Here is a 25830-nt window from a genome sequence, read left to right as displayed (position 1 = left end):
TAAAGCCAGAGAGAATGGGCAGCCCTGCGTTCGTTCCTCATCCCTCCCCCAAAAGAGAGAGACATGGAGGTCAGGCCACCAGCAAGACACCAAAATCCTGGATGTCTGTACCCCAACAACGTAGCTTAAAATACATGAAGTAGAAACAGAGAGGTCGAGACACACCCACAGTCACACTGCAGACGTCAGCAGTTCCTTTCCTCTTTGAGTAATTGCTGGAACACGGAGACAGAGAGTCAGTAGGGACTGAGAAGACTTGGGCAACACTGTCAACCATTTTGACCTATGACGTCCATAAAACTTACTGCCCAACAACAGGGGATACACATTTATCTTTCATGTTTACATAAAACATTAACCCAGGTAGATCACATCTACTCTGCCTGTGCTCTATACACAGAACAGTCAATATATATATACAGGGGTACAACCGTTTCTGTTTCACATTGATAGACAGCTGTCCCAGCACCATTTACTGAAAAGACCATCGTAATGAATGGTTTGACACCCTTGTCACAACTTAGTTGGGCGGAGGCATATGGGTTTATTTCTGGACTCTTGATTCTACCATGTTGGGTCAATATGTCTATCTTTTTGCCAATATGACACTTTTTGGATTACTTTAGCATTGGAGTAGGTTTTGAAATCAGAAAGCTTGACTTCTCTGACTTTGTTCTCCTTTTTCAATATTGTTTTGGCCATTTGGAGTCCCTTCCAATTTCCATATGACCTTGAGGATTGACTTTTCCATCTGCAGAAAAAGCCATGGGAACTTTCATAGTAATTGCATTGGGTAGTGTTGCTTTGGGTGATGCTGATAATCTGCACAATATGATCATTCAATCTGTGAACAAGGGATTCCTTGCTGTTTGTTTAGGTCTTTAATTCAAAAGCATTTTGCAGTTTTCAGCATACATGTCTTTCACCTCCTGAGCTAAATTTACTCTTAGGTATGTTATTTTTTTGAATGCTGTTGTAAATGGAACATTTTCCTCATTTCCTTTTCTGATTGCTAGTTTTAGAACTGGGGGTGATTTCTGTTTTGTTCTTGTATCCAGCAACTTTGGTGAGTTCGTTTTTAGTTTTAATAGTTTTTTAAATGGATTCATTAGGATTTGTGTGCTTGTCAGACCCCCATCATCACCCCCATCATCTGGGAGTAGGTTTAGTTTTGCCTTTTTGTTTCTGTTTGGGTGCATTTCTGTCTTGCCTGATTGCTCTGACTAGGACTTCCCTACATTGTGGAACAGCAGTGGTGAAAGCGGGCGTCCTCGTCTTGCTCCTGATCTCAGGGGGAAGACTTTCAGTCTTTCACCATGAGTATGGTGTTGGCTATGGGTTGTTTGTAAATGCCCTGTTGTGTTAAGGAAGTTTCCTTCTATTCTGTGTGTGCGTTTAGTCATGAAAGTGTGTTGGATGTTTTCAGATTTTTTTTGGCTGTAATGATCCTGTGGCTTTTGTCCTTCATTCTATTAATGTGGTGTATTACATTGATTCATATTCATATGTTGACCACCCTGGCATCACTGGGATAAATCCCACTTTGTCATGGTTTGTGATACTTTTAATGTGCTGCTGGATTTGTTTTGCCAGAATTTTGCTGAGAATCTTTTCCACTCTATATTCATAAGGGATATTGGTCCGTAATTTTCTTTGTTTGGCTTTGCTGTCAAGGTAATGCTGACCTCACAGAATGAGTTAGGAAATGTTGACTCTTTTTTTTTGAGGAATTTGATAAGCATTTGCACTAATTTTTCAAGTGTTTGGTGGCCGTCTATCCTGGGCTCTTCCTTGTTGGGAGCTTTAAAATATTCTCTCATTCTCTTTGCCTGTAACAGGTTTGTTCAGATTTTCTATGTCTTCTCTTTTTTTATGTCTTCTTTTTTCTATGTCAGTTTTGGTAATTTACATGTTTTTAGGAATTTGTCCATTTCATCAATGTTGTTGGTGTGAAGTTGCTCACAGTATTCCCTTTATAATCCCTTTCATTTCAGTGAAGTCCTTAGTAATGTCTCTACTTCCATTTCTGATTTTAGACATTTGAGTCTTCTCTCATTGTTTTTCTTAGTTAATGTTTACCAGTTTTGTTGATTCTTTCAAAAAATCAACCTTAAATTTTTTTTTTCTCTATTGTATTTCCCTTCTCTATTTTGTTTATCTCGACTCTGACCTTTTTTCCTTTGGCTTTGGGTTTAGTTTGCTCTCCTTTTTCTAATTACTAAAGTATAAAGTGAGGTTATTGATGAGAGATCTTTTTCTTTTTTACTGTAGTATTTACAACTAGAAATGTCCCCATGAGCACTGCTTACTCTATATTCTATAAGGTTTGGTGTCTTTTATTTTTGTATTCGCTTGTCTCAGAGAATTTCCCAATTTCCATTTTGGTTTTCTTCTCCTTGACCCATTGGTTGTTTATGAATGAGTTGTTTAATTGTTACATATTTTTTAATTTTCCAATTTTCTTTTTGTAATTTCTTATTTTATCCCATTGGGGTCAGAGAAGATGTCTTCTAGAATTTCAGTGTTTTTAAATATATTAAGACTCACTTTGTCACCTAGCATACGGTCCATCCTGGAGAATGTTCCCTGTGCACTGGAGAAGAATGCGTATTTGTCTGTTTAGTTGGCTGTAGTGTTGTTCCTTGTAGCTTGTCTGTCTAGTTGTTCTGCCTGTTTACTGAAGTGGGGAATACAGTTTCCAGCTGTGACTATAGAACTGTTACCACCTTCAGCTCTTTCAGTTTTTGGTCCTACATTCTGGGTCTCTGTTTTTCAGCATGCTTGAGTTTATAATTGTTACATCTTTCCCCCATTGACCCTTTTATCAGTGCATAGTGTCCTTTTTTGTCTCTTGCAACATTTTTTGACTTAAAACCTGTACGGCCTGATGTTAGTACAGCCATCCCAGCTCTCTTTCGATTACTGTTTTCATGGAACATCTTTCCATTCTTTCACTTTCAACCTGTTTTTGTCTTTGGGTCTAAAGTGAGTCTCTTGCAGAGAGCAGACAGTTTTGTTATGTAACTTTGTCTATTTTTTCCACTCTCTGAGATGGGAGAGTTTAATCTATTTACACTTAAAATAATTACTGATAAAAAAGGATTTGCTTTTTTTCCCCTGTATGTCTTATATCATTTTTGTCCCTCAATTCCTCCATTCCTGCCTTCTTTTGCATTTGATATTTTTGCAGTGTACTTTTTGATTCTCTTCATTTCATTTTCTAAATATATATGTATATATGTTGTTTTCTTAATGATTAACCTGGGGATTGCAATTAACCTCTTAAATTTACGATGATTAATATGAACCTAACCTCTGTAAGATACAAAAACCCTGCTTCTATATAGTTCTTTCCCTCCCCTATTGTGTTGTTGTCACAGATTACAGCTTTATACATTGTGTGCTCATTAACATCACTTTATAATTATTGTTTTATGCATTTGTCTTTTAAATCTTATTGGAAGAAAAAGAGGACTTACATATCAAAAATGCAATAATGCTAGCTCTTATATATCCCTGTGTAGTTACGTGTACCAGTGTTCTTTATTTTCATCTGGCTTTGAGTACCTGTGACCTTTCACCTCTGCCTGAAAGACTCTCCCTTGCATTTCTTGTAGGGCAGGTCTACTAGCAACCAGCTCCCTTCAGCTCTTGTTTATCTGGGAATATGGTAATTTCTCCTTCATTATTGAAGGATGGTTTTGTCAGACATACAAATCTTGGTTGACAGTTTTGCTCTGTGAGTGGAATATGTTACCCCACTGCTCTGCGGCCTCCGTGGGTTCTGCTGAGAGGTCAGCTGTCACTCCTGCTCTCGTGTGTGTGACGAGCAGTTCCTCTTGCTCCTGCCAGAATTCTCTTTTGTCTTTGTCTCTTCGTGGTTTTTTTTTATAATGTGTTTCTGTGTGGTTCTGTTCATGTTGGTCCTTCTAGGAGTTTGTTGAGCTACTTTGAAGCGTAGGTGTACATCTTGTATCAAGTGTGGGAGATGTCCAGCTGTTTTTCCTTCAGCTATTCTCTGTACCCCTTTCTGTCTCTATTCCTTCTCAGTGTCCCACGTGAAGTTGTTGGTGTACCAGATGGTGTCCTACGTGTCTCTTTGGCTCTATTCATGTTTCTTTATCCTTTATTCTTTCTAGTCTTCAGACTGGATCTCAACAGTCCTACTTCCAAGTTTGCTGATCCTTTTTCTGCCTGCTGAAATTGGCTGTCTTTCTTTCATCTTAGTTACAAGTTTCAGCTCCAGAATTTCTCTCTGGTTCTTTTTTTTTTTTCCATAGTCTTATTCTATTTATTGCTATTTTCTGTTTGTTAAGACAGCATTATTCCAGTTTCCTTTAGCTTTTGGTCTGTAATTTCATTTAGCTTTTTGAGGATATTTAAGAAAACTGATTTAAAGTCTTTGTCTGGTAAGTCCAGTGCCTGTGCTTCTCTGGGGACAGTTTGTATTAATTTCCTCTATAAATGGACCCTACTTTCTTGTTTCTTTCCATGCTTTGTGATAATTTCTAGAAAACTGGACATTTCAAATACAACAAGTTGCCAGTTCTGGAAGTCTGACTCTCTCTGTATGCCTGGTCTGCACTGTCCAGTGCAGAAGCCACCAGCTACATGTAGAGACTGTTTAGCACATGAAGTGTGGGTGGTCCACACTGAGATGTGCTGAAAACAGTGGTGTATAGGTTAACAAGCACTCTGGGGAAAAAAGCCCTGATATATGTCATTTGCTGATACCTGTTATGTAAGTGCTCCTACTATGACTGATGTCAAACTACCAGTGTGACGTTACAGACCCTGCCTTGGGAAGAGATGTGCACAGTCAACTCTCACAAGCTGGTTGGAGTCAGCTCCAGCACACTGCCTGCTTTAAGTGTAAAACATGCCAGTTTGAAAGGAATTAGTATGAAAATGCATTGTAAAAGTTCTTAGTGATGACATTTTTATATTGATTACACATTGAAGTGGTAATAAACAATATTTAAATAAGATGGATTGTTAAAATTAATGTCATGTTTCTTTTTACCTTTTTAATTATAACTGTAGAAATTTTTAAATTACAGATGTTACTCATTGTAAATCCATTGGAGTGTATTGCTCTAAAAGGTTGAGACTATTGAGTGTTCGAGTTATTAGGTTCTATTTCCGTATCATATTTTAATATTTGCTTCTAGCATCCAGTTGTATTTGACCTGTTACAGCGAATATTTGCTTTTATATGTTCACCCATAAATGAGTATGAATAAGGGTACTCATTTTTCAAGTTTTTTGGTTGAAATGATGCATTATTTACAAAGGTATTTCTGTACTAATATTGTTTAAACTGTCTTTTTTATTTCTCATTTTAGTGTTTTTTTTTTAAAGAGAGGAAGAAAACATGTTTAAGAGTTTTTCTCAGCATAACCATTAATGATCATTTTAACATCAAATCTAATTGGTGCTTCCAAGAAAATTAATTGTGATATTAAAACCTTGAAATATGGAAAAATGTATGCTCACTATACTTTTCGAGAGTTTGGTTAATCTCTCTTTTTCGCAGTCCTGAAATTCTCAAGAAGTTAGTGACCATATTAAATCTAAAACTGGCAAATGCCTTTTAATGAAGAAATCTTTCAAAATGGACAGTTTAAAAGACTTAAAAGTAACACTGTGTCAAGACGATTTTATGGCAAAGATAAATCTCAATGACTCCTTACTCAGTGTTCATATAAATCTGAACTCCCCAGAATGCCTGTGGTTTTTTGATAAGGAGTGTTCATCATAGGTGATGGTATCAGCCTGTCCATTATTTGTGAACAGTCACTGCTTTCAAGAGCAGCTTTTCTGACCATTCCACCTCCACAAGCATCTCTTCTGATTTAGGGGAATTGCTGCACTTAGCTTTGCTTTCTCCGTTTGTAGTTGAAAATGTGTACATTGTTCTCGGTAAATCTTAGAAGTGCATTAAGGAAAAGATGGGAAGTCGAGTATTAGAATTGGTGTCAGGAGGATGTGGTTCTATTATTGGCTTTATCATAAAAATCACTGAACATCTAACTCGATCAAACATCATTTAATAGGCTGAAGATAAGTGGTCATTCAGAGATTATTTAATATTATTCAAGGTGGTTCAGAGAAGAATCACTTTGAAAGTCAAATAACGGATGTCATTTGTTAGCCAAAGCAATTCAAGTTTGCTTTCATTAAAGTTGCATTAAAGTGGAAAACATAGTCTTTAATAAAAGAAATACTCTGTTTACAGTTAAGTGTCTTTCTATAATTATTTTATTATTTATTCATTACCTGAGAAATGGCTGGTATCTATAGAGGAATTTCCTTCAGTAACATGTGGTACTGTCACTTATGATATAATAAAATCCAGCCTGCCCACCTCAGGATATAAAACATTCTCCTACTACCTTAGTTCTTTTTCATGATCAGTTTTATAGAGTATTCTCCCAGAGACCACCCTGCCCCCATTTTTGGAGAAGGATACTTAAAGTATCCAGAAAATTAAGTAGTTAATCTTTTTTCATAAAGCTAGTGTTTCATATTCTTAGTCTGCTTCGCATTAAGCCATTTCAGACTTCTTGGAAGTAGTTAGCATCAATTTACAATGTATTTCTTGTTAGACAAAGTTTCTGTTTCTAAATATATATAAAAAATCTATTAGTATGTAAAGCTATGTATCTATTTATATGTAAACATATATGTATATGTAATTATTTCTCTCTTGATTGTCTATTCCTTGGAAAAAAAAACCTTTAAATGACAGATTTTAAGTTTAGTTTATTGAAGTTCAAGTTTCTGTTTCAATAGCGTGCCTGATATGATGCATCTTTTTTTATAAGTAAGATCTTTGAAAATAATTATTAAACTAGAATAAATCTTTTTCATCATTTCCATAAAGATCATAGGACATAGTGATTCTGAAGTGGTTTGCTTTTATATTAGGCAAAAAACAAAACAAAGCAAAACCAAAAACAGGACACTGGAAGCAGTTATGATCAATGACTAACCGTGGGGAGAGGTCTGGCCATATCCTTCTATCTCTCCAGGTGGATGGAAGTAAGGAAAGATGTTTATTTTATGGCTTGGTAAACATTTCCTGAGCACTCTACATGCTACTGAATTTCCAGTGTGTTCGAATCTGGGAACAGAAAAATGACTACCAAACTCTGTTAGAGCTCTTAGTCTGGCAGAGTTCAAAGGTGTAATTAACCATAATACAATGTAGTTAACCATAATACAATGTAATTAACCATAATACAGCGTGGTAAGTGTCTAAAAGTTCATTCTGAGTGCTAGTTGTAGTCAGAGGGGAAGGATCTGCTTAGGAGAGGGAGGTGTGACTCCAGGGAGCTCTTCACGTGTGATGTGACATTTGAGCTGGGTTGGAAAGTGGGGTAGGATTCCCCATCGCAGGGACATCAGACTCATCAGGAAGAGGAATGGCTCCACCCAAGATCAGTACATCATAGTCGAGTGAGGACTGTCTTCCAGTTAATGTGACCCTAGAGACAAACTAAAGTGACAAGACCTGCACAGAATGAGATTCGAAGAAGGTGGCAGGGATGAACACGTTTGGATAAGGTGGTGGTGGTGGTGTTTTGTGGAACCCTGGTCCTGGGAGGGCCCTGCAGACAGGTTCTGCAGACAAACTAGTTGAGAAACACCACCCAGATAAGTCCTGCCCTAAAGAAACGTAGGTAATTCTGGACTAAACCCAGTTAAATAATGCATCAGACAGGAGAAACCTCTGAGTCATTACTCAGGTTTTGTGAGCTAAAATTCCAAAGACCCCTGCTGTGGGAGAAGCTGGAGTAGAGAGTGAGGACCCCAGTGGCCAGGTGGGGTAGGAGGATGTCCTGAGAGAGATACTGTGGCCTGATGGTCATGGCCTTTGGAACCAGCCGGGGTTAGACTTGGACTTGAGAAAAATTACAAGGGTGGCAATTTGGAAGTTGTCTTAAGTGAGGAAGGGATAAATCAAGAGACTTTGCAATAAAAGGAGAGTGATGAGGACCTGAGCAATGGAGAAGGAAAAAAAACGGTTTTAAAGACTTTCAGAGGTAGAATCAATTCAATTGGATAACTGTGTTTATAGACAGTGAAGAGTGAGTCAGAAACATCCTTGGCATATAATGTTTAAACAAATGCAAGTACATCTTCAAGACGGGGAACTTGCCCTGACCCACCAGTAGGTGAATGTCATAGCAGGGTGGTCAGGAGGCAGCCACTAAGCTCTGCTGAGTGTGGGAGAAACAGAAACAAAGTAATAAGATCAAAAGTGTTCCAGACTCAGGGGAAGGTATAGCTCAAGTGGTACAGTGTGTGCTTAGCATGCACGAGGTCCTGGGTTCAATCCCCAGTGCCTCCATCAGAGGGAAAAAAAATTTAAATAAGTAAACCTAATTACCTCCCCACCCCTGCAAAAAAAAAAAAAAAGGAAGTGAAAGTGTTCCAGACATCATCTCCACTGCATCTTCTCTCCCCTTTGAAATGAAGGAGGGGCTAGAAATGGAGCTGAAAAATACCAGCAGATTTCTACCCTTGAAAGGTTGAGCTTTCTGAAGAAGAAATAAGCTTGTTGTTACTGTGAAATAAAACCAAATGTTAGAGACAGATGAGCCGCGTGTCTGGTTGGCGAGTGCAGCAGCCCTAGCTGCTCTGCTCTGCTCACTGCGGCCAAGGTCGGGCAGGTGGGTGTGTTCCACCGCCAGGCAGTCATCTGGGCCTCACCGGCAGGCAGCGAAACAAAGGCAGATGACAGGGAGCATGAGCACTGGGGAGGGAGAGGGCAGTGTGGCTCAAAGTTATAAAATGTTGCCTGTATTTCTATCGTACGTAGGTGTATATGTGTATCCATATAAATACAGCGTTGCTTATCAGTGCTGTGTATCACATACGTTTGTCAGCTGGCTCTGATCAGTCATCAGTGAAACAGGAAAAATATGGCCTTATTTGCTCCCTGTGCAGCCCCCCCACCACGTAAGGATATTGTGGTTAGCCACTTGATTAGGATTCAAGCAAAACAGTAATTTGCCTTAAGGGTGAAATAGTAGATGAAGTGTAATGAAGGTTTTCACCCAGCTCAGCAAACACAAATCTGACGAATGTTTTCTGGTAAAGATGACAAGCTGCATTGCTTTAAAAAAAAAATCTGATGTTCTTCTTGGTGGACTTTGGTCAGCTGATAAAGTAGTTTAAAATTTAGAGAGAAAAAAGTTAAAGACTATAGGTTAAGAAAATATAAGTGTTTGATATCACTCCTCTGCTTGATTTTCTTAGCCTCTTGGCTATAGGTGTATTACATTAGAACGATAAATGGATTGTTACGCTTGACATTCTGTACTTCTGTCTGGAAATATTGGCATTAAAAACCAAACTCAGATTGCCACTTGAGCAATATTCTTAGATCATCATAGGAATTTTCACTTTAAATAGTAAGCTTGTGTTTTCAAATAAGCCTTTATTTGCTGCGATGTTCAAATTGTTTGTCTTTCTCTAAAGCAGAATTAGGATGCTTGTAGCCATGCGCCAGAACTGGCAGTTGAGTTGGTTTTCCCCTGAAGGAACTGTTCTTTAGGCATTGATGCTGCATCCAGGAGGAAGCAGTGGTGTGCTCTGGTTCTTCCAGAACAGGATGCGGACACTGGAGGACAGGGTTCAGGCTGGTGATGCGCAGTGGTGAGCTGTGGGCGCACGCTGACTATCACAGGCCGTGGGCTGCATCTCACTGACCACGCTTCTCTGGGTTCCTGGTTTCCTCCCACCTAGCTCTTGGCTCTTCCTACTTATCTTCTCTTGTCTCCTTACATCCCTTCCAGCTCTGTGTAGGCTGTGTTTCCAGCCCTCACCCTGGCCAGTCCTGCCCACAAGCCCCCTGCTGGGGAACCGGCCCCCCTCAAAGCTCGACTCTGAATGCACTGTCCAGAAAACACTGTTGCCTGACCACACCTTAACCCTGGCTTCTCCACAGAATTGTTTTTCTTTGAAAAAAATTTTGATATCATATTTGCCATATGACTAACACACACAAAATATATAAATATAAACAAGCACGTTATGAACTAACTGGCTAGACTCCCCCCACTCCTAAAAGCATATTAAAAAAAAACAGGTTAGGTAGGTGAGTTCAGAATTAACACACTGCAAAATCCGCATCCAGTATCTCTTCATTCTTGAGATAACATAAAAGAAGAATTTCTGTTTCAAAGACAAGTGCACCGCTTCTGCTGGAACGTGATCTCTCTCTCAATCAAGTTCACAATGTCTAATTCAGGCATATCTGTCCACAGCCCAGGGACGTGGACTCTTCTATTAAAACTTAGTACTTTAAAAAAGGTTACCTGAATGATGCCTACACAAAAAATTTAAAATCTAACGGAGACCAACTATTCCCAAGACCCTGACTTCAGTGAGGATGGCTGAGGCAGTCATCACGGGCACCTGCATTTCAGTCCTTACTGGAGAACCATCCCTGTACAGCCTTACAGTCAGCGGTAATCCTTCTCAGCGCCCCGGCATTTTAGCATCTTCCTTAGACCTCAATTCTCCTTCTTTTCCTTTGATTTTTAGCTTTGTGTTTCCCAATGGGAGTCATCCTGCCCATCAGCAAATTGCACCAGCAGCATCCTCAATGGAAACAGACCTGCAGGATGTCTTAGTACAGTGTTTGCCAGGGATGTTTAGATCAGAACATTCAAGAAGGCACAGAGATGGTGTCCAGTTGTGCCCTACAGACAAACAGTAGGGCAGGAGAATCACTTGTGAAAACTGTGACATCTGCAAAGAGCAGGGCACCTGCGCCTTGAGGTGGCCCCCTCGTGTGTTCCGCATGAAGAACGTCTGTTAGTCATATCACTTAGTGACTAGTAAGTGGTTCTTGTGGTATTTTGCATATATTTTATATGATGAGTCATATACATTGGCATTTTACTGAGTTTCACAATTAGTTTTATTTAGGAAATCAGTAGGGGCGGGGGTAAGAGGAGTGGGTGGTAGGTGATGCTTTACTCCAGAGCACCGGGGAGCAGGCTCTGGTTGAGTACGTTCATGTACAACAGGTGTTTTTCAAGAACAGTTCATGGCCATTAGGTGGGAAATGCTTCTGTCTCGTCTGCCCACTTCTCACCAGCAGGCCTGTCAGCTCCTGGTCCAGGCCTCCCTCCTCTGTTCCCTGGGGTCTGGGGATGGGCTCACGCTTCCCACCCCACCCCTGGTCTGCTGCCAGCACCGCAGAGTGTCCGGCTGAAGATGACAGTCACCCCGTTACAGAACACGGCAGGGCCGCCCCGCCCACTCGGAGAGAAGCCACGCTTCCACGAGACCCTTCTCTTTTCTTTTTGCCTTTTCCTGTATTTCTGTAATGTCGATCATAAGGTGAAATGAAAGTATATATTTTTATTAGTTGTTGGATTTTTTAAAAAGTAATGTTTCACATTTTTTAACTTACTTTAAAATGTGTCTTTTTTTAAGGAGAAAATCTCTCTCTTAAGGACAAAATCATTGCATCACATATGAGCTTTCAATTTTTGATCCTTTCCACAGTTCAGTGGTCCTCTCTTGACAGACCCTCCCCCCATTTTAAGAGGATGTGTGTCTTCATCTCTGAAGGGACCCCGTGTCCTCAGAGCAGTCCCGCTGCACCGCCTCCCCTGCTGGCTCGCTCCCTGTCTCCCTGGTCCTTTAGCTGCTGTCCGGGGCCTTCCTGCTTCTCCTTAGGCCTGAGTTTCTCTCTCTCTCTGAATAGCTTTTCCAGACAGTGAAAAATACCTTATTGCCTTTTCCCCCCATTATGCCTTTACGTATGTGCTGTGTGACATGATCGGTAAACTTGCTTATGGATAGATGGGCAAATGATTTATTTATGGATTTGCAAGGAAGCTTCAACTAAAAATTCTTTCTAGAAAGATGAAGTTAAAAGTCAGAGGAAAAGTAAGTGATTTGCGGTAAGTGCCTCATCTGTGGAATGGAGTGGGGATTGTTGTGTGATGCAGCTAAATTTAATTTTTGATGGAATCTAAAATTTCAAGATATATCAGCTTTTCTCACATTCTGTGGCTTATATGTCAATTTCCCATAATTTAAAAAATATGTGTATGTCACCCAAATAGGTATTTTTATTAATACCTTTCCTGTAAGTGTTTCTTTATAGCATGTTTCCCAAATATATATGTATATTAGGTTTTATGTATATAAAATACATATTTACTTTGCAAGGAAGATACTTAAATGTATCATATATATAAACAAGAAATTTATATACATAGAATAAGATGTTAGATTTATTATTTTGTTTTTACATAAAGGGAATTTATTATATATCACACAGTTGAGATATTTGCTTTTCTGTGACTTTATTTTCTCTTCAGGTAGTTTATGGCATCATTTAAATTTAAGTTTATTATTTACAAAGCAAACAGACTCAGACAGAAAACTAACTACAGTCACTAAAGGGGAAAGTGGGGGGATAAAAAATTAGGAGTTTGGGATTTAACATATACACACTACTGTATATAAAACAGATAAACAACAAAGACCTTCTGTGTAGTACAGGGGATATATTCAATACCTTGTAATATATTCGATATATATTCAATACCTTGTAATAACCTGTAATGAAAAAGAATATACATATGTATATGTATAATTGAATCACCATGCTGTGCACCAAAAACTGATGCAACATTGTAAATCAAATATATTTCAATTAAAAAAATAGATCAACTACAAAGATAAATTTATGTTTGAAGTCTTTGCATCTCCAGAATTGTCATTCACAGATTTCATATATTGGTATCATTGCTGTTTGCCAGTAAGTAATTGCAAGTTCATCTCAACACAGATTGAATTATCTGTGTGTAAAATCATTGGCGAATATGAGCTCAGAATGCTAGAATTACTTGAAAAACTTTGTGTCTTCCTTCGTTTTAAACATTTATAGTCATTCATTTAAAATTGGTTTATTTCTCATTTTTGCTCTAATAATTCAAGAAAAGTGGATGGGCCAAGTAGGCAGACAGGTGGGATCCTGGGTGCTGTGAATGGCTGGCAGCTGCATCGGTCTTTCATGTGTAGGATTGAAAAAAAAGTGACCTGAAATTTAGAAATATAATCTAGAAGACAATCAGAAAGTTCTTGTAAGCATAAACTTGCCAAGTTACGTGGCGCCGGTTCTGCACTGCTGTGCTGTGGCTTGCGTGTGCGTCTGTCAGATGGCGCGAGCTGTATTCAGCAGTGAGAGTGGCAGGGGTTCATGTACATTTCTTCTTGTTGTAGGAAGGTCGGTCTTTTGAAACGGGCTAGAAATGAACATTTCTCCAGAATTACATTTTCCTTCATTTCAGGCTCTCTCTTCATGCCAGCATTTTACTTCGTTTTATAAATAGGCCAAATACACATTTTATTTATTTGTCAAGAGAGGTGATGAAACCTTACAAATTTCAACTGGATTTGCACTCTGCTGATAAGAACAGGAGTCTGCAGCGCTCTGAAGAGATTACACGGAGTAGAAATGAAAAGCAAATTGTATTTACGAAAGATAGGATGGTGTTCCTAACAGGGCTTCAGAATAGACCATTCACCCTCATATTCTGCTGAGCTTAACTAGAAATAACTTGCAAAGAAAGGGAAAATCTTATTGGAGGCAGAAGTGTCCCCTCTCCACAGATTCTCATCTGGAGGGTTTACTCTGAGTCGCCCTGATGGGCGCACAGCTGTATTTCGTGCTCTATCTGTATAAACTACTAATGTGGAAAATAAAAATCTGAATAGTATCCTTGATTGCTTCACATGACAACCATTTAGATTACGAGATTTATATCTACAATTTTGGAAGAGACATTGCAGTGTGATACCCTGACAGTAACTGTCAAAGTCATAGTACTGGGATCTGTTCTCATCTTGTTGTCAAGGTCAGGTTATTGAAATTCACAGTTGGTGGGTCAGAAACATCTCTTACTATCTCTTGTCATCTGTGGTTTAATGCTGACCTAAACAGCTCCTGTATAATGTCAAAATTATCACAGCGTCCAGACTGCAGCGGCACCACATGCTCCATGATTTAATGCGTTTCCTGTCTGGAATGAAGATTATGAGGAGACCAGCAACCAGGAGCTACGGTGGTTTTGAAGAACCTTAATTTCTAACTTTTCTTTCTCTTTTTTTCCCCTTCATTGTAGATTTTGGATTTAGTGAAAGGGACACAATACCAGGTAGCCTGTCAGAAGTACTTCGAGATGACACATAATGTAAGTACCTTTTTGAGCTTTGTCACCCAAATTCTTCGTCTTTTGTTACACTGTGTTTCACTTAGGGTTTTCAGCTGCAGCATCATAAACCACTCCAGCTGCTTTGAGTAAAAAGGGATTTATTACACGGGATTCGGTAGCTTAGAAAATGGATGGAAGGGCTAGAGAATTAGGCTTGGAGGCTGCAGAACCAGGAATATTGTAACTGGGAGGCCCCCCATCCTTACTGTCCTGCAACTGCACCCAGCACCCTGCTTCCAGGGGTGAGGTCGGGCGCAGCAGCCTCTTTCCGTAAAGGGCCAGATCCTGAAAGTCTTAGCTCTGTGGTCCACGTGGCCTCTGTCATAGCTGCTCCCCACTGCAGTTGCCGCACCCAGCAGCCCCAGACAGTACGAAAGGAGCGGGTGTGCTTGTGCCCCCATATCCCTTTATTTACAAAAGAAATTCTGCACCAGGCTGGACCCACAGGCCTTAGGTAGCCCATCCCCAGAGTAGGACCTGAACACTGGCTGCCGCTGTTCAGCAGAACCAACGGCTCTTGCCACCTTCCATGCAGAACATCTAGTGCTCTTACTTATGCCTGCCACCTCCTGATCCCCTAATCTCTCTGTCAAGTCTCGTGGTCGTGTTTACCTGCATGGCGGAACCTGGGTACCCTGGCGGACACCTAGCGGCAGGGGGGTCAGGGAAATGAGTCTGGTTGTTATCTTTTCAGCCTCCTTAGCACCAAAGGCCTACCAGTAGGTTCTGAGAGCTGTAAGCATAGGTCACAAAGTCAAAGTCCTGCGGGGGTCAGGCATATAACCCAAAAAATAATGCTGGCTGACATGAACACCGGACAAAACTCATGCTATTAGAGGCATTCATGCTGACAAGTTTTAGGACCCTGGGCAGGGCATCAGGACACATCTGCAGGAGGCTTTAGCCCACAGACTCCTAGTTTGCAACCACTGATCTGGACCATGGCTTGCTTATGTAGGACAGATGTCCAGGAATGAACTCAGAGGTCCATGCACCTCTCGAAACATTTTTCCTGTAAGTACACATGTGCCTTTTCTGGAGTCTGGTATTAGTCAGGCTTCAAAGGGATCTGTGACCCTCCCAAAAAACGTGTTTCATTTATTGAACTCATTGTCAGCTACCATGCTGTGCTAAGTTAGTCATTTTTAATTTTACTGGTTTTCATGAAATATTTCTTTTTTAAAAATAAATTTTTTGTAGACGGTGTTTTTCAGGAGGAGGTAATTAGATGTATTTATCTCCAGAGACAGTACTGGGGATTGCACCCTAGACCTCAGGCATGCTAGGCATGCGCTCTACCACTGAGCTGTACATCCTCCCCACTTCTGCTGTGGTTATATAATTGTGGAATTTCATACTTGGTATTTCATAGAAAAAATATATCCTAGAACATCACTGATCGTAATGGGAGTAATTATGGTAACATCAGCCAGATCTACAGAACCCATAACGCATTCCTGGCACAGGAGTTGGTGCTCCAGCCACGCTGGCCCTTTGGGTCCACACTACAGCACCCGGCTCAGACAGGCGGGCACGGCCTGCTCCTGCGCATGCGGCGCGGAGCCTGGATCTGGACCGGGCTGCCAGGGAGCTCGTCTGAAGCTTGTGAACTGAACCGTGACTGCCCCTCTGTAGGACCTGACTGTGTCTGTAAAAACAAGTGTGGACTCATTAGCACTTCCATTCTAGACTCATGATCCAACCTTTATAGTTTACTTAAAAACAAAACAAAACAAAACAAAACAAAAACCAGGCTTAGCATTCTGCCTGACTTGCCCCGGGTCCCCCAGCTGGCAGTGGGAGACAGAGCCGGACCCTTGTCTGCTGGGGACATGGGTCTAGTTCTCTTCCTGTTACACCTAACTGTTGAAAACAGCCTTCTTTTTGAAAAACATAAAAATGGTATTTTTTTTTACAAAATGTAAAGGACTAACCCTCAGTAAAGCCGCAAACAACAGATTCTCATCAGTTTTATCAGAATAGGCGTCTGCCCAGATGACCCACGTCTGTTTGGTATTTTCAGCTCCAGCTTTGCACTCCTCTTTCCCTTGTCGGCTGTGTCCCTTGATTTGCTTGCTCAGCTTGAAAGTTTTAATTTAATATATGTTTTTAATTGTCTGCTGACCCTTTTAATTAAGAAGCCTCTACTTTCACAAATTGAGGCTTAGTATTCAACCTCTTTCTTTTAAAATTAAAAAAATTAAAAAAATTTTAAATCCCCCCTTTTAAAATAAGATACAAAAATTAGATGTAAATACTGAATTTGTGACATAATCACTAGCAAGTAAGAAGTGTTTTTTCTCAAATTTGTTTTGTGGCATCTCTCCCATTGCTCATTCCTACATGAATATTACTAGTATTGTCAACTTTTAAAACTTGCCTTAGATTTAAAGAAGATATTAAACAGACATGCATCCAAATCGTCCCACATACAGAAGTAGTCCACCTTAAACCACATATAAATTGATGGAATAAAAAGGCTGTTTGCATTCACTGGAAGGCACACTATAGATTTTTCATTGTGAATATCTCTCTTTGTGTATTATTTTTCTGATTTAATTTAAAAGCAGAATCTATTTTTATTGTCAGGTTGCTGCCATCCCGCCTGCCACCCCCGCCCAAAAAAAAACAAAACAAAACAAAAAAAACCCTGTGTTTATTTTCTTGAGGCCTCTGTGATCAAACTCACTTTAATGAGAGCTTTGAAAATGAACCAGTTAGCTGATAGCATTTACAGCAGCACAATGATAGTTCCATATGGCTTTTTCGGTAATGCCAGCTGCCGCATTATAAGCTGTCATTGCAAAACCTCTTGATTAAAACCCAAACATCCCATAGGTAAAACAATATTGCTTCAGTCTCTCAAAATCCACATTTTGAGTGGCAGAAATAGGAGACCTACGCTTGTGTGAAGGTCACTGTGTGCAAAACGTGTTGATTCCAAGCAAATGTTTGGGAGAGATTCACTTAATAGGTGTCAAAAGCTGGCCTGCTTGAAATCTGTTCTCTTCAATGTTTTTAGGGAGCAGTGTTTTATATTGTAATTTTTGTTGTTGTTTTGGCATACTCCATGTGTAAATGAAAACACTAGGCCTTGTGTGGATTAATCTCTGGATTTTAATTGAAAATAGCTGCTTCAGAAATACACCTCTTTAGGCACTGCGTCATTCTGGTACTTATTTTCCAAATAGCTGAGTGTAATTTTCTTCCGCTATAGGAATCTCTACAAAAATCTTGTTAAAATCTATCACACATTTTCCTCCAGTCTTAAACAGGATATACCAACTACAGTTAAGCTTTTTTATAACTACTCAGGATCATTATGGATGTCAGTTACAGTGCTGGGCTGGAAGCCACCAGCATCTCTCACTTGGACCAGGGCGGGAGCTGCCTGACTCACTTCCCAGTGTCTACGGCTCATTCCAGTTCTTTCTCCTCCACGCAGCTGCTGGGAGGTTCTTGAGAACAGAGAAATCTGGTCATCTCAGTCACCTGCTTTTTTTTTAAACACCTTTTTTGTGGTATGACTCCTGTACAGTAAACTACACATATTTCAGGCGTTCACTGGATGAATTGTGATAGATGTATATGCCCATGAAACCACCACCACAATCAAGACAGCTGACATTTCCATCACTCCCCAAGAGGTGCAATTTTCGAATTCCCAGTTTATCCCTTCATACCCTCTTCCCCCTCTGGTAACTGTAAGTTTGTTTTCTATGTGAGTCTTTCTGTTTTGTAGATAATTTCCTCTGTGTTCTCCAGATGTCCTTGTGGTCCCCTCCTCCCAGTGCCATCCTGGGCTGGGGAGCCTGACTTGGGGCCCAGAACTCTCGCTCCTGAGGGAGGGCCTCTGCAATGTAATTTTTCTTCAGCGTGTGGGTTGCCCCCAGCGGGTATGAGGCCCGATTATATCTCGAACACGCCCCTCCTGCCGTCCTGCTGTGGCTCCCTCTTTGTGTGTCCAGTTGAAGATCTTCCTTGTAGGTTCCAGTCTTATTTTCCTCAATGGTTGTTTAGCAGTCAGTTGTGGTTTTGTTGTGGTGGTGAGAGATCTGAGCCCGTGGTCCTACTACTCCACCATCCTGACCGGAAATCCCAAAAGATATATTCTCTCAGTAACCTGCTTTTAAAAAAATTGTAAAAGGCATTCCCATCACTCTTAAGATGAAATCCAAAATTTATAGTGTAGACTAGGAAGGCCTCCAACCCACCTCTTCCTTCTAGACTCCAGATCTGCTGGCCTTGCTGTAGAGGCCTTACCGTACTTTGGAACTTCCAAGGGAATGTGACCAAATACAGATGCATCACAGAATTCCCTTCTTCCAGTAGTTAACAAAATGTACAAAACATTAGAGAAATAAAATCATCAACTACAAAGGAACACATCACCAATAGCAATTAATGAAGGAAAAAAAGCAAGGAAAGAAACAGAACATTCACCACAGATAAAATTGTGACAACTCTCATTTAATATCTCCAAATCCAGAATGAAGCAAACTGTGTTCCTTTTTTTTTTTTTTTAATGAGTAAAGGAAACAGCTGCCTGACTCTTAAGCAGAAATAAGTGAAATGAGATATTTGAATGTGGACAAATCTCTTTCCTACTCTTTTTACTAATTTGATTTTAAAGTAAATCTATTTTCATTCTACTTGGTTTATGCTTCTCCCCTTCCTCCCTAAAAGTCCCCAGTTTTACTTTCCTGAGCAAGATGAAAGGAAACTGAATGACAACAATAGACCCTTCCTGCCAAAAATAAAAGTGAAAGGAAGAAAATATTGAAAAGACAAAGGCCCCACCTAGAAGAAATACAATCCAGGAAACAGAGGGAAATGTCATAATTTCATCACACTACCAGGCCTCTTAACAGATGTTCAGTAAAATGAGCTTATTTAACAAAATGAGATAAGAAAGGGCGATTGTAGGCCTGAGAGAGAAAGTTGGGAGACATAACATCACACGGAACCATGGCACAGGCCCTCAGTTCAAGACTGTCAACGCTGTTTTAGTTGGTGAATAAAAATATTAATTAAAACAGGAATTTATAAAAAAATGTATTCTTTATACATTCCATTTTAAAGTTAGGGAAAACACTGAAATGTCATATATTTGCTAATCTTTTTGATCTAAAGGCAAGGCCTTTTATTTGAATATAGTTTTTGGATTGGAATTTGATTTCATCTTTTTTCACAAACCATACACATAATACACCATCCCCAATTTCTAGTTTGGGTTTCTTTCAAGTGGAAAAGGAACTTAATGATAATACAAAGCAATATGGTTTTTCTCCATAGCTTTTTGGGAATTCAAGTTTTTTTTTTTAAGTAACTTGCTTTTTTTGAATATTTCCAAAAGCATTTAATTTAGATTTCATGGAACCAACAACTCTTTCTTTTTGGTTTTCCTCATAGTAACCCTATGACAGCCAGCATTATTATCTCCATTTCATCAGTGAGGAAACTGAGGCTTATTATAAAGATGACTGTATTTTATTTGATCCACACTGAAGTCTAATCATTCAGTTTAATCCAGAGAGTTATATTCTGTGAGAACAGATATACTGAAAATTTTAACAACTTGAAGCAAGGTATAGAAAATACCCAATGTGTAATTAATATTCACACAAGGTGCTAGGTTCTCTTTGCAAGAAATGACACCACTAAGTTCTCATAATCATTATAGTCAAGTTAAGCTCTAGAAGCAATATTCATAATGATTATAAGTTTACTTGACTGGGCGTAAAACCTCTTAAAATCATATATATGTATAACTGAATCACTGTGCTGTACAGTTGAAACACAACATTGTAAATCAACCATATTTCAATTCAGAAAATAAGCATTTCAGAGTAACTAAGTGGTCCAGTCAAAAGGCCCGAATTCTAATTCAGACACAACTGGTTACTACTTCTGTGACTTTGCATAAACTGTGTAATGTCTTTGGGCCCCAGTTTCCTAGTCTGAACATGGAGGAGATTCAATTTAGAGGAGTCCCTAGGTCTTTCCTATCTCTGATATTCTCTGTTTATAAAAAAAAAAAAAGGTAAAATAAAGCCCTCTGATTGAAATGTGCTAGACAAAAAATTTACTTTTCATGGAACCCTTTGTAAAATGCGAACTTCATATTGGATCTCCCAGTTCATAATAAATTAGGTAAAAAACCCAATATAATAATAGATGAAAAATATGTAATATAATAATATATGAATGTAATAAAGAAGTTCACAAATGACTCCAATATTAATAAAAATTATATCAAACATTTTGAAATTAAGCAGCAAAGTAGTAGGCAAAAGTTTGTTCTTAACTTAAATCAGCCTTACTCAATCACTTTGCTGTACACTGAATATTATAAAATTACTGGTCCAACACGTATCAACCACTGACCAAGAGAATCAGAAACTCCAGAACATCTAGAGTCAGTGTTACCAGAAAGGACCTTGTGTCTGTTTATTGGCCCACCTGTGAGGAAGGTTCATTCTACACCATGATAGCAGCTTCTAACCTGTTGCTCACCCATTTTACTCCACCTTAAGATTATCCATAGCTTTCATCCCTTCACCTCCCTCTTAAGAAATTTTAATGATTCCCTGATGCCAGCAAAATTAGGCCCAGGCTACTTAGCCGGCTTTTCAAGGCTCTCCCATGTCTGGTTCCAGCCTGTGTTTCCCACCTCACTTCCAGTGCCCATCAGGCCAGGCCCTCCACACTGCTCCCCAGCCAGCTCTCTTTGCCTCCGCCTCCACCTCCTTCTCTAACATGGGGAGTAATACGCCTTCTCCCAGGACCCTTGCCACTTCGCTCTTCTTGTTTTTGGTTTTTGAATTCTTTCTTTTTTGACTTTTTTTTTAATTTCACATTTTAATTTATTTTTTATTTAGGGGGTGGTAATTAGGTTTTTATTTACTTATTTTAGTGGAGGTACTGGGGACCTTGTGCATGCTAAGCACACGCTCTACCACTGAGCTGTACCCTCCCCCCTTCACCCTTGATAGAGGTTTTTAAGTACCTGACTTACTAGGCTAGAGGTTTCTTTAGAGTTAGTCTCAGTCCAGTGCATTTGTATGCTGGAAAATTACTGCCTCGTAACATGGCCTCGTGCATAGTGAGTCTTCAGTTAATATGTGAAAGTACAGGACTGGTACACATTGGTTAGTTCTGGCCTCAATTCACCAAATATTTATTAGATACATACTGTGTACAAGTCGCTTCAGGACAGAGAGCGAGATATAAAAGCAGATGACCAAAACAATTGTAATGGTGTCTCAGTTTAGTAAAAATATGAAGTGAAAATGCTCCCTAACCAAAAACCCACAGTAACTAACTGAAGCGAAATGGTAATGGTCTGGTGGTCGACTCCAGCTGCAGAGTCAGCGAGGACAGGGGTTTGAGTCCAGCTGAGCAGAAGCGAGTCACGCAGGAGGCGCACAGTATCAAACTCCCTTGTAAGTGTTACCTTGCTCCTGGGTCGTGCCCCAGTAGAAAACATAACTAATGAACTCATCTACAGAACAGAAACAGACTCCCAGACATAGTCAACAATCTTATGGTTACGGGGGAAAGAGGGTGAGAAAGGGATAAATTTGGGAGTTCGAAATTTGCAAATGTTAACCACTATATGTAAAATCAGATAAAAAACAAATTTCTTCTGTATAGCACAGAGAACTATATTCAATATCATGTAATAACCTTTAATGAAAATGAATATATGTATGTGTGTACATGACTGGGACGTTGTGCTGTACATCTCAAACTGGCACATTATAACTGACTGTACTTCAGTTAAAAAAAAGAAAAGGGTAGTGAGTTCCGTGTTTTAAGGAGTGAATACAAGGTGAAGTTGCTGCTCTTGGTACAAGCATGCAGCAGCAGAAAGTCCTGGTCGGACTCCGCCAACTCTCGTCCCAGCTCCAGCCCTGCCGGTGTGTGGTGGTGGGCAAGTCGCTGAACCTCTTTCATTCTCAGATGCCTCAGCCGAAAAGCCGGGAAAATAACTGCTAACCTGCCTCCAGAAGGCCCTCCTGGGAGTTAACTGAGTGTGTGCATGTGCGTGAATGAGTGTGTGTGTGTGTGCCACTTGGAATAACACAAGCCTGGCACACAGCAGGCACTAAATAAGTGCTTGCTCCTGTTAAGGAATATATTTTTCTTCACCATTAGTACATCTTTAGAACCAAAATGTAGAAAAAGGAGTGCTTGCTGAATCTTCAAATACAAAAAGTATTAGTACTTTAAAGGCTCATTGAGTATTAAAGGCAGAGTAATGCATAATTTGAAATGATAGTCAGATTTTAATTTAAAGTTTAGTGATAGTATTTGAAAAAAGAAATAGCATAAAACCCGGACCCTAGTCATGTTTGCGTTAAGCCACAATGAAAATTACAAAAAGAAAAAGACTGTATATAAAAAGTAAGACCAGAAAAGCCCAAGATTGGAATGAAGAAATCTCATTAAATGAGGCTGCTTTTTCAGAGTTTGCATTAAACTCCATGGGATTAAATATGGCAGACTTATAAACAGGCTGTAAAATACGGGTGGCATCGGGGAGCAGTGTCAGAGTGGCGCCTGTGTTTATATCCATTCCCCGTGATTCTGGAATGTTTAAAGATCCAACCCCTCTCCCCCTTTTTCCTTTTTTTTTTCTTTAAATAAATGGTCATTAACTGACTGCACGCCAGGCAGTTTGCTTGGAGCTGCCTTTGAGCTGTCTGAGCTGTTGAGGGGGCGTCGATGGGGAAGTGGTTCCTGGCCCTATATAGTATTAACTCGATGCGCATTTACTCCCCTGGGCAGGTGGACGATTGTGGCTTTTCCTTGAGTCATCCAAATCAGTTCTTCTTTGAGAGCCAATGGATTCTCAGTGGTGGTAAAGACCTCAAGAAGGAATCCAGCCAGCCAGACACTCCCCAGGCCAAGCCGGGTGTCCAGAAAACCAAGGACAAGTCGTCCACTCTGGCCTCGATGAACTCCTCTCTGGAGGTGGACGTGGAGGAGCTCGAGGAACTACTTCAGTGAACGATGCTCGGGCCGTGGGCTTTTATTTCCTGCTTTTGTGATTTTGCCTTTTTCTGTCTCCCTTCTCCCTCCCCCCGACCCCAGCTTAATCCCCTCAAGTGTGCCCGCATTTCTCAGGAGAGCAGGCCTGCACGTAAAAACAAGGACATCCTCCCTGTTTTGCTTTGGCAAAAGAGAAGAATTTGTTTTGAAATTCAGCACTTGACGGTGTCAGTTCAGTCCTGTTTTAAGAGCTAACAGCTTTCTATGGTGACAGCTGGTTACAATCTTCTTGAAACAGTACCCCCGGGGCACAGCTTTTAACCCTCCTCACTGTCATTTTGACCCAGTCCTTCTCTGGACTATCTTTGTTAATAAAATAATGAAATGTTTAATGAGTGTGTCTTGTAAATGGCAGGAGTCACGTCGTAACACGCTAGGCATCACCTCAGGGTTTAAAGTGATATTTTGGCATATCCAACACTCTTGCCAAATCACCAGTGAAGGTTTTGAACTGCTTTTCTCTTTTTTCTTTTTTCTCTCGAGTTGGTTGTTTGTGGCTCTCCCACATCAGCCGGGAGAACTTTTGCCCCTTTGACTGGTAGCAGCTCTCCTGAAATGAGTCGTGACTTGGGAATCAGAGAAACCGAGGGTGGACAGTCAGTTACATGACGTGAGGTGATGGCCTCACCCGCTGTCATCTGCGTCCGCTCTGGGGAGGACACTCTGAAGTGTTTTTTCATCCCCCACTCTGGTGTCCCTGCCTTCTTGCTTCTGGGGTTGCTGTGAATTGCCAAGTTGGTTTGGTAAATTTGTTAACTTCATTTTTAAATATTTTTAAATTTTTTATTTATTTTTATTTTATTTTTTAAGTTAAAACAATTTTTTTCCATTAACTTCAGTAACATGTTCTGATGTTTATGGTCAGGCCTCTTTTCAGCGCTGGCAGTGGGGGTTGGTGAACGCTGTGGATGGTTTCGGATGCACTCGGTGAGCACCTCCCTCTGACACACACGTGTGCACTGTGGGACTTGGGGAGGCCCTGGTCTGACATATTTCCTCCCCGTGGTCTTTGCTCGAGGGTCAGGCTCTTAGCAGGGAGACCCAGGTTGAAACATACCCCTGCCTCACCAATGACCTTGGTTTACGTAAAAACATGTTTCTATTTCAGTCCTCTTTTCCTGGGCCAGAGGGCACTTCCCCTGTACCCTCCTGAATCACACCAGATACCGACTACACTGAAAAGATGGCACGGCATTCGGAAAGCTGGACTGTTAGAAGCCACTCCTTCCACGTCCTGTGGGTGCAGCCCTGTGGGAGGGGTTTCAACAGGATCAGATCATCAGAACCTAAAAATCTCAGCCACTCAACTTTCTCTTTGAGGCTGCTGAGCAAAGATTTCTTGGAATATTTAGTAATGTACAATTAAATGAGATACTCTCTGAACCGTTACTTGTCTTGGAGAATTATTATTACCTCGTTGAGAAAAACAGCTTTATTCCACCACTCGTGACCTCCAGCAGTCTGTCCCTTCTGACACCATCCACTATTCCTTTTGTCATTCAGTTCCCAGCAGGAGTTGGATGGCTGCTGACAGCTTCATCCATGAACTGCAAACCCCCCCTTTTTTTAATGTTAAGAACAAGTGTTAGTGTGGCCCTTTTAACCACAGGATGAAGTAAGCGACAGAAAGCCAGGCACAGGTGAGTCAGTCTCTGCTGTATTAAAAGAAGGCAAACTGACTGCAGTGGTTCAGCAAGAAATCTTAGGACGAGATACTTCATGTCCTGCATCATTTGCATGACTTTTAATTTTGTTTTTTAATTTTTAAAAACTTAATTTTTTTTTAATTTTTGAAGGGAAAGTAATTAGGTTTATTTATTTATTTTATTTATTTTTGGGAGGAAGGCAAATGAGGCTTATTTATTTATCAATTTCATTTTTTTTTTAATGGAGGTCCTGGGAATTGAACCCAGGACCTTGTGTATGCTAAGCATGTCCTCTACCACTGAGCTGTATACATACCCTCCGCCTTGCACAACTAGCTTTTCTCACTGCCTCCTGTTCCCCCTGAGGCTGGTGCCCACTGGCAGACAGACCAGATGCCATCCACAGCACAGCTCATGTGTCTCAGTTGACTATCTTATCCTGGCAGACTCAAGAATTTGAATGTTTTATGGGAGTCTAGTCAAACTCCAAAATCACACTTGTTTACATATTAGCTGTATTACCAGTTCAGTTTCTTTGCCATAAGTCTCGTTCCCCTGTTGTGCATTATCCAGAGGAATATAAATATTTTGTGAAGTGTGTACATTAGAAGATGGGGGTAGAGGTTTATAGAAGATCGACATGAATGCCTTTCTGGTGCCTTTTTGGAGTTGGAAAAAGCAATTTATTTTTCATGCTTCACAGGTCTTGACAATTTTGATTTGTTTTCTCTGAAAGACCTGTTGGAATTGGATGATGTAGGAAAAACCCTGGAAGAAAAAAAATCAAAAGCCAACAGCCTCTTTTCAAAAGAAGATGAGTCTTTCAGATCTTTTAGCTTCTGGTCTTTTATTACCTCTTCAAGGAGGAGAAGCTG

At 40.2% G+C, this 25830-nt stretch overlaps 1 protein-coding gene across 1 annotated transcript in view; it reads left to right on the top strand.

The window, feature by feature from the left end:
• The window catches only part of LOC140690526 (DNA primase large subunit-like), a 71126-nt gene extending 47564 nt beyond the window's left edge, over window positions 1–23562 (top strand). Inside the window, exons 4-5 of the mRNA XM_072952392.1 lie at window positions 14163–14231; window positions 23046–23562. Coding sequence (XP_072808493.1) covers window positions 14163–14231; window positions 23046–23267 — 291 coding nt within the window. The 3' untranslated portion in view covers window positions 23268–23562. The remainder of the gene's footprint in view (window positions 1–14162; window positions 14232–23045) is intronic.
• Window positions 23563–25830: the final 2268 nt, after the last annotated feature.

This window comes from Vicugna pacos, chromosome 30 (genome assembly GCF_048564905.1).
Source record: "Vicugna pacos chromosome 30, VicPac4, whole genome shotgun sequence".
Lineage (NCBI taxonomy): Eukaryota > Metazoa > Chordata > Mammalia > Artiodactyla > Camelidae > Vicugna > Vicugna pacos.
This window is presented reverse-complemented; position numbering and strand designations above follow the sequence as displayed.